The sequence below is a fragment of the Neofelis nebulosa genome, chromosome 14 (genome assembly GCF_028018385.1).
Source record: "Neofelis nebulosa isolate mNeoNeb1 chromosome 14, mNeoNeb1.pri, whole genome shotgun sequence".
Taxonomy (NCBI): Eukaryota; Metazoa; Chordata; class Mammalia; order Carnivora; family Felidae; genus Neofelis; species Neofelis nebulosa.
The window spans coordinates 41,248,548-41,258,262 of record NC_080795.1 but is presented as its reverse complement, the minus strand read 5'-3'; the positions used below and the strand labels follow the sequence as shown (position 1 = coordinate 41,258,262).

At 42.1% G+C, this 9,715-nt stretch overlaps 1 protein-coding gene and 1 long non-coding RNA gene across 4 annotated transcripts in view; one reads left to right on the top strand and one right to left on the bottom strand.

Annotated features, from left to right (window-relative positions):
- Positions 1–4,078: 4,078 nt before the first annotated feature.
- LOC131494319 (uncharacterized) lies at positions 4,079–8,920 on the bottom strand. Its single transcript, XR_009253323.1, has 2 exons — positions 8,659–8,920; positions 4,079–5,227 (listed from the first exon to the last, which is right to left on the bottom strand). It is a non-coding gene; the product is annotated as an uncharacterized LOC131494319 (long non-coding RNA).
- A 136-nt stretch (positions 8,921–9,056) lies between these two features.
- VIRMA (vir like m6A methyltransferase associated) overlaps positions 9,057–9,715 on the top strand; it is a 58,026-nt gene continuing 57,367 nt past the window's right edge. For all 3 annotated transcript variants that reach the window (XM_058698591.1, XM_058698592.1, XM_058698590.1), the window contains exon 1: positions 9,057–9,169. In XM_058698591.1, the coding sequence (XP_058554574.1) occupies positions 9,107–9,169 (63 nt within the window). In that variant the 5' untranslated portion in view covers positions 9,057–9,106. The remainder of the gene's footprint in view (positions 9,170–9,715) is intronic.

Sequence of the window (9,715 nt, the reverse complement as noted above, 5' to 3'; positions counted from 1 at the left end):
CCAACACCTTAAAAAATAAGTAACAAAAGTGAATTACTAGAAAAGTGAAATTAAAAACTAAATACATACACAATATAATCCTCAGGTTTTCTAAAACATAACATTTGATTAAAAAAACATAACATTAGTCTGTTAAATTGGTATAGAAGTTTCTAAATGCTCACTCTCAGTTTCTGTCCTTCTCTCTTCCTAGATGGTTACAGTTTGTAGATGGCTGGCCCCATGTTTACAGCTATAGCTCTGATGATTTCCTGTGAAGTTTCCTCCCAGTGCTCCTTTAGCCCTAGGGTGGTAATGGCTTCTCAGGATTGTTTGTCCATAGATGCATTACCCTTGACTTTGCTCAGACTTCCTAAATAGTTCCTTCATGAAATATCCTTCCCCCCCCCCCCAGCTTTATTGAAGCATAACTGACATTCAATAAAGTGCACAAATTTAAAGTGTGGAGCACGCGAATTTTGACAATGTACACTTTAAACCTATCACTATGATCAATAACCATACTCTACTTCAAAAGTTTCATTAAACATTCTTTCTTTTAAAAAAATTGTCATTAAACATTTTTTAAATTTTTATGTAAAAAATTTTTTTTACTGTTTATTTATTTTTGAGACAGAGACAGAGAGTGAGTGGGGGAGAGGCAGAGAGCAAGGGATACACAGAATCTGAAACAGGCTCCAGGCTCTGAGCTGTCAGCACAAAGCCTGACACGGGGTTGGAACTCACAATAATGAGATCATGACCTGAGCCGGAGTCAGATGCTTGACCGACTGAGCCACCCAGGTGCCCCTAGACATTCTTTGAAAAAAAAATTTTTTTTAAATGTTTATTTATTTTTGAGAGAGAGACAGGGTGTGAATGGGGGAGGTGAAGAGAGACCCACAGAATCCAAAGCAGGCTCCAGGCTCTCAGCTGTCAGCACAGAGCTGGATGCGGAGCTTGAACCCATGAACCATGAGATCATGGTTAACTGACTGAACCACCCAGGCACCCATAAACATTCATTTTTTAAAGCTCTGTGCCAAACATGGGGCTTGAACTCATGACCCCAAGATCAAGAGTCACATACTCCACCCATTAAGCCAGTCAGGCACCCCATATTACTAAATTTTTTTTAATTTTTATTTTAGAGAAAGATAAAGACATAGCACAAGCTGGAGAGGGACAGAGGGAGAGAGAGAGATTCTTAAGCAGGTTTCAAGCTCAGCGCAGAGCCCGATGTTGGGCTTGATCCTATGACCCTGGGATCATGACCTGAGCCAAAATCAGGAGTTGGACGCTCAACCAACTGAGCCACCCAGGTGCCCCTCATTAAACATTCTTGAATTAAACATTTTGAATGTGCCACCTCTTCCCTGTCGAAACCCTGAGTCCTGAGCCCCCAAAATTCATGTTTTCATAAAGTCCAGTCATACTCTTTATACTATATTCTATAATTTTATAAATACTCTTAGATGATCAATTATCTAACAATTATGTTTTATTTCTGTAACTATTGTTCATTCATTTAAGATCATTACCATATTTCATTTTGTAGCATATGTCTCATTGATCTCAGAAGAACACTTGGTAAACAGTTGTTTCAATGTAGAACTGTTTCATTGCAAGAAATAGAGACCCACACAAACTATTTAAATACAAGGGGATTATGGTAAGAAGCATTCATTTCAAACAAGAGCAGTGACATGGCTGGGCCTACCTCAGCACTGGGACCTCAGCACAGGTGACCATCAATGCTTGCTCCAGTCTAATCCTTTGTGATTAATTTGACTTGGTTCTGCTCCATGAATCTGCATCCTTTTGTCTCACTACCAGCTGGTAATTTCACTCTGATATCTCATCTTTTTGAGTCAGAACTGCCAATTGAGGACTCCCTACAACCTGCCTTGTGCCAGGTGACTATCCTTGTTCCAATTAGCTGAAGCTGGGAGAGCACAAACTGAGGAAGATTTAGATAGGGGTAGAATCTCTGATGCGGGGGCATAAGCGGATCCAGAGGGAGAGGAACCTAACTAATATTTGCTCATCAACTAACATAAAGTTCTTATATAAAAGTAAGTTTTTAGTCAACTCTATTCATTCTACAGCCATCTTCATTCAAATCCCACCTAACCTTTGTATTTATGCTTTTCTTTGAAAGTGCTGAAAGAATAATCCGTAAGGCTGTTGTCACTAGCTCTTAAGGGTATAGAAATCATTGAAGTTGTTAAGAGCAAGTTTAAGCTGCAAGGGCTAGTGGTTAAGTTCTAAAAAGTTAGAGAAGCTTCTCTGTGTACTTTTTAGAGCTTATAATATGCATGATGAAGCTCTAAGAGGGAAGTAGGGTATACAGAATTTCCCAAGTTATTTTTTTTTTATCACGGAAACCTTTTCCCACGGGCTTAAGGGAACATGCTTTGAGAGATTATTCATTTGCTAAATACAGTAGAGCAATTTAAAAAAAGTGCCTTATGTAAGGTTTATAGTCTACATAGTGCAGGCTCTGTACTGAAGGGTAGAACTGAGCCACGAAGTTTTGGCTGTTTGCCTATCTTTTTTTTTTTTTTTTTAACGTTTATTTATTTTTGAGACAGAGAGAGACAGAGCATGAACGGGGGAGGGCAGAGAGAGAGGGAGACACAGAATCAGAAGCAGGCTCCAGGCTCTGAGCCATCAGCCCAGAGCCCGACGCGGGGCTCGAACTCACAGACCGTGAGATCGTGACCTGAGCTGAAGTCGGACGCTTAACCGACTGAGCCACCCAGGCGCCCCATTGCCTATCTTTATCTACTTTTTTTTTTTTTTTTTTTAAGATTTAATCTTTAAGTAGGGGCGCCTAGGTGGCTCAGTCGGCTTGGGTCATGATCTCATGGTCTGTGAGTCTGAGCCTTGCATCAGGCTCTGTGCTGCTGACAGCGCAGAGCCTGGAGCTTGCTTTGGATTCTGTGTCTCCCTCTCTCTCTGACCCTACCCCGCTCATGGTCTCTCTCTCTCTCTCAAAAATAAATAAACATTAAAAAAAAACATTGGGGGGGCGCCTGGGTGGCGCAGTCGGTTAAGCGTCCGGCTTCAGCCAGGTCACGATCTCACGGTCCGTGAGTTCGAGCCCCGCGTCAGGCTCTGGGCTGATGGCTCAAAGCCTGGAGCCTGTTTCCGATTCTGTGTCTCCCTCTCTCTGTCCCTCCCCCGTTCATGCTCTGTCTCTCTCTGCCCCAAAAATAAATAAACGTTGAAAAAAAAAATTAAAAAAAAAAAAAAAAAACATTGGGGCGCCTGGGTGGCTCAGTCGGTTAAGCGGCCGACTCCGGCTCAGGTCATGATCTCGCGGTCTGTGAGTTCGAGCCCCGCGTCGGGCTCTGTGCTGACAGCTCAGAGCCTGGAGCCTGTTTTGGATTCTGTGTCTCCCTCTCTCTGACCCTCCCCCGTTCATGCTCTGTCTCTCTCTGTCTCAAAAATAAATAAACGTTAAAAAAATTAAAACAAAAACCATTTAAGATTTTACCTTTCAGTAACCTCTATACCCAATACGGGGCTAGAACTCACCATTCTGAGATGGAGAGTCACATGCTCTATTGACTGAGCCAGCCAGGCACCCCTATTTGCCTATATTTAAAATAGCCAGGATCCCAGAGTGTTAATGCCTTTATGAAGCTGCAAAATGGGGCACCTGGGTGGCTCAGTCGGTTAAGCGTCCGACTTCAACTCAGGTCACGATCTCGCGGTATGTGAGTCCGAGCCCTGCGTCAGGCTCTGGGCTGATGGCTCGGAGCCTGGAGCCTGCTTCCAAAATCTGTGTCTCCCTCTCTCTCTGCCCCTCTCCCGTTCATGCTCTGTCTCTCTCTGTCTCAAAAATAAATGTTAAAAAAAAAATTAAGCTGCAAAATAATTGAAAAATAGCTGGAGTCATTAAGCCTTTCAGAACAATTGGCACTAATTGCTGTGCTTATTTCAAGATACTTTGTGTAGATAATAGCTTACAATCCTTGTTTCTCAAATTTTTAGGTAATTTCCAGACTACATTTTGAAGAATGATGTAGAGGTTTCACAGCAAGCCTTTGGCTGTGGGGAATTATCATAATCAAGTCTCACAGAAAGAGGGTGGCAGCTGTTACTTTTAATCAGTGTGCTCAGCTAGGGAGAAAAATGAAAGCTCTTTGTGTTCCTGCTGGTGGATGGATGTCTTACAGTTGGCAGTTTGCCAGATTACCCAATCAGTTGTTCTTGATATACTTGGTCTCTGGAGAGGTTGAAATGCTTGGCAGTTCATTCAGACCCTCCTCCTGCTCTGTATACTTGTGTGCATGTCAGTCACCTGGGAAAGGAGCTCATCTGTTACCGAATAAATGCAACCTTGAGTTATCCTGGACTGGTTAGCTCCCTCCCACATCTTTGCCTTTTTGTCAAGTTGCTCCTGGCATGCATTCAGATCCACACAAATTGCTTTTCACATCAAAGGCAATTTTTGCTTTCCTTCAAGTTGCTCTTTTCACTGTGGGGTGGTGGAAATCAAAGAGGGAAAGACACTATGGCTGGCCAAATAGCAACAGTTACTATGGACTGTTTACAGAGCACTGTTCAGGGTGAGTTTGATAATCTGATGAGCAAGACAGACAAAAATGAAAGAATAAGAATAGTACAACCTAATCATATCATATATAACACATATACAATATATAATGCTCTAAGTGATTCAAAATAGCAAACAAGAAATCGGTTCATTCAATAACCATTTTTTAGTGTTTAGTGTATGCCACATACTAAGTAAGGATGTACTGGTGAACAAAACCAGGTGATGAAGATTTACCCATGTTTCCTTCTAAGAGTTGAATGGTTTTAGCTTAGGTCCTCAACTCATTTGGAGTTTTTTTTTTTTTTTTTAAGTTTATGTATTTATGTATGTATGTATTTTGAGAGAGAGAGCACACTCGAGAAGGAGGGGCAGAGAAGGGGGAGGGTGAGAGAATCCCAAGCAGGCTCTGCACTGACAGTGGGCTTGATCCCACGAATCATGAGATTATGACCTGAGTCAAAATCAAGAGTCCTATTTCTAGCCTCTTAATTCTATTCCATTGGTCTGTATGTTTATCCTTATGGCTTTACTACAGTTCTGATTGCTGTAATTTTATAGTAGGTTCTGAAATCAAGAAGTGTGTGTCCTCCAAATGTGTTCTTCTTTTTTCAAGATTGTTTTGGCTATTTGGGGGTCCCTTGAAATTCCATATGAATTTGAAGATCAGACTCTCCATTTCTGAAAAAAAAAAAGCCATTAGGATTTTGATAGAGGTTGCACTGAATCTGTAGATCACTTTAGGTAATATTGTCATCTTAACGATATTGTCTTCCAATCCATGAATATAGAACGTCTTTCCATTTGTCTTAATTTTTTTAAAGCAATTATTTTATAGTTTTCAGTGTACAAGGCTTTCATCTCCTTGGTTAAATTTATTCCTTAGGTATTTTATTCTTTTGGATGCTATTGTAACTGTATGTAGGTTTTTGAAAGCCATTTCACAGGAGTCATATTCAAAGCAGAGGAAACCATGTAAGCCATAGGGCACAGTGATGTGAAATGCCTTTGTATTAAGGGAGCCATATCTAGCTGGGAATGGCTGAATGATCAAATGGTGGTAGGAAAAAGGTGAAAACCTGAGCAAGTAAAAGCGAATTTGAGAAGTGATAGACATTTCTGTGAGAAGTGATAGACAGTCAATTAGGGATTCTTGGCTCTCCTAGAAGTCTGGTTAGTACTTTATATCTTCTTTGACCTCCTACACATTTTTCTGTCCTCTGAATCATAGCTGATGATCTCACTGAGACAATAGAAAACTATCAAAAAGGAACTCTTTCATTTCCACACACTAAATCATTACTCCCATTTGCATGTGTACTCATGGACTCCTTCTTGCCCCTGGTCACCAGGGAGTAGGCATTTCTAGCAAAGGTCACTTTCTACTTGGCTACCAGGTACCACCCCCCCAAACCCACCTACTCACTATTTTGCTGCCTCTTTCTCATCACTGTTTCTCTCTCCATTGCTTCATTCCCACCAGTCGACATGCTGTTATTTCCCATCTTAAAAACATTTTTTCCTGACCCCAGGTCCCCCTCTCACAACCACCTCACGCTTTTTATGCAACAAAAGTTCTTGAAAGAGGTGTTGTTTTCAAGTTTTCTTTGCTCAATTCTTTTATTTTTAACTAGAGACAGAGCGTGAGTGGGGAGGGGCAGAGACAGAAACAGAATCTGAAGTAGGCTCCAAGCTCTGAGCTGTCAGCACAAAGCCCAATGTGGGGCTCAAACCCACACACCATGAGATCATGACCTGAGCTGAAGTTGGACACTTAACCGACTGAGCCCCCCAGGTGCCCCTTTACTCCTCGATTCTTATTCATCTTTAAAAATTTGCTAACAGGTAATAAATGTACATGGTAATACATTACCTTTATTTTTATACTTTAACCATCAAACTCCCCTCCCTAGAGGCAACAACTATTACCAGTTTCTTAAATAATTCTTTCAGAGATGATCTATAAATTCAAATACACATATAGCATATATGTACAACACAAAACAAATGGTGACCCCTAATGTAAACTATGGACTTTAGTTAATAATAATGTATCCATACTGGTTTATCAATTGTAATAAATGTACCACACTAAAGCAAGATATTAATAATTGAGGATGCTCTGAACAGGGGGGAAAGGGAATAAATGGGAACTCCTGTATTATCTGCTCAATTTCCTGTAAAACTAAAACAATTCTACAGTCAAATGCTCTACCACTGAGCTATACCCCCTCTAAAACTAAAACAATTCTAAAAAACAGTCTATTAATTAAAAAAAAATATCTACCTCACATTACTCTTAGGTCAAAAAGAAAATTAAAACTAAGAAAATCAGAGTATGTAAAAATACCAATAATAAAGGTACTACATCATATATTACTTACAGTGAAAGCAGAGCTTAGGGGAAAGTTTGTAGACATATACAACAAATGATGAATATAAACAATTTAAGCATCACCATAGAAATTAGAAAAAGAACTGCATATAGGCCTTAAAAAGGCAGAAGAAACGAATTAGTAAATTCAAAAGCAGAAATTGGGGCGCCTGGCTGACTCAGTCAGTGGAGCGTGCTACTTGATTTCAGGGTTGTGAGTTCAAGCCCCACACTGGGCTATTTAAAAATAAAATCTTAGGGGAGCCTGGGTGGCTCAGTTGGTTAAGTGTGGGACTCTTATTTTGGCTCAGATCCTACTATCGGGCTCTGAGCTGACAGCACAGAACCTGCTTGGGATTCTCTCTCACCTCTCTCTCTGCCCTTTGCCCGCTAATGCACACTTACTCTCCCTCTCTCTCAAAATAAATAAATAAACAAAAAAAAATTCAGGTTCTGACTCAGCAGATATGGGGTGAGAGGTTGAAATTCTTCATTTAAGAAGAATAAAATACACTTTTTTAAAGTTTATTTATTTTGAGACAGAGATAGTGTGTGTGAGTGAGGGAGAGGCAGAGAGGGGGGACACGGAGAATCTGAAGCAGGCTCCACACTGTCATCTCAGAGACTGACAGAGGGCTCCAACTCACGAACAGTGAGATCATGACCTGAGCTGAAACCAAGAGTCAGGCGCTTAACTGACTGAACCAACCAGGCGCCCCAAGAAAAATAAAATCTTAAAAACAAACAAACAAACAAAAAAGCAGAACTGAAAAATCAGAAAAGAGAAGAATGCTGGGAATAATAAATATGAATGCGAGAACGAGTTCTTTGAAAAAACAAATAGTAAAAGAGATGAACTGTTAGGTAAAGGCAGAAACTAGTGGGCTGAGGAAGGGGGTGAATGGAGATTTACTTTAAAAATTTTTCAAAATTATTTATTATTAAATATTTCAAGCATACCAAAAGGCACAAACAGTAATGTGAGGCATGCCTGTGAAACCATCACCAACCTAAAGAATAAACCATAGTCAAGCCCTTGTGCGCTTCTCAATTACACCTCCCTCCAGTTTCCTCCTATCTTGACATTTTAGTTTGTCATTCCAACGCATTTTGTAATTTTATAATTTATATACATGCCCTTGGAAAGTTATATTGTTTGCATGTTTTGAACACGATACATACTATCTTACACTACAGATTCTTCAGTCTGTTCGCTTAGTCGTTTTTCAGATGATCCATGTTAGATATGACACTAGTTCATTCTATTCTATGCGCTATTACATCGTATACATATACCACAATTTACTTATTGCTTCTTGTTGATGTCAATTAACAGATGTTTTTGCAACTATTAAGTTTTATCATGAACATTCTCGTATGCGTAGGTATTTCTTTGGGCACATGTGTGAGAATTGTCTTAGAAGTGGGGCAGACACATGTAGTTTCACTAAATAATTCCTAATTGCTCTCCCAAGCACTTGTGCCAATTTAGACTACAAAACAGTTCCAGTTGCTTCAATGTTCATCAACCCCGAGGTCATGAGACTTACTTTTCACTCTACATTTCTATGTTCATGGCATTTCACGTTATACAATTTCTTGTTTTGCTTCAATTAGTCCTCACCCTAAGACTGGGTTGGGCATTATTATTCACATTTGCAGATGAAAAAAACAAATAAAAAAAATCTCTTCGTTTTTAGACTACAGTTGCTTCTTAAAAAAAAAAAAAAAGTCTTACTTTTCAGCCTCACTTATTGAACCTTTTTCCTGTCAGCCCTGGAAAGGCTGCTTGCTTGGGAAAGAGGTTTCACTGGGCCGGGCGTCCACCGGGCGGTGCTCCTTACCCCTCCTCCACCCTCCTCGAGTCCCGCTCGGCACCTTGCCATCCGAAGGCAGTCGTGGCTCTGCAACGCGGTGGAAGGACAGGGTTTGGACCACTAGCGATGCCGTAGTCCCCTCCTTTTCTCCCTCCGCCCTTCTCGGTGCTCCTGCGGCGCCCTCCGCCGCGCTGGAGAAGGCGGGGTCGGAGACTTCCGGCAGCACCACTCTTCGGGATAGGCCAATGCTCGCGGCGCCAGCGCTCTGGTCACCGGAAGTGCTGCGGTCTCTCCCTCTCCGGAGCCGCGGTCGCCGAGGTTGGAGCTCTGCCCCGGAAGTCCTCTCCCTATCCCCCGCCCGCGGCAAACATGGCGGTAGACTCGGCGATGGAGCTGCTATTTTTAGATACTTTTAAGCACCCGAGCGCCGAGGTAAGGCTTCCCGACTTGATTCCGATCCTGCTTGCCGACTCGTGGACCCTTACAAAAAGTCATTAGGCGGGCCTCGACTTTTCCTCCCGCCGTTTGCCGCTTTAACGCCTCACAGACATAGCCCCCTCCCCCCAGCTTGGGTGTAGGCACCGCGTCTGAGGGAGGGCGGCGGTAGACCTCCCCCATTGCCCCCGGCTTTCCCTTAGTTCCCCAGGCCTTTGGTCGAGCTGGCTGCTCCGCTTGCCTTGTTCTTTTGTTGTTGTGCTGTTCCTGTCAGCTTCGGACCTTGAGAAGGATCACGGTTTTCAAGTTTACCTGAGGTGGTGTTTGGGAGGGGTCTTGGACAGCTTGAGTTTGACAGCGCAGGTGACTCAGTAGGGTCACGCAGGTTTCGTGGTTCCTGAATCCCTCCTCCTAGGTTTCCGTCCTGACAGGAGTTCTGCTGTCCAGATGTGACACTCGTTCGGTTCAGGATTGCGGCGTTCTCCAGTTTGCCCTGAGACTTTAATCCTTACCTCTTGGAAGGATTTCACACATTAGGACGCG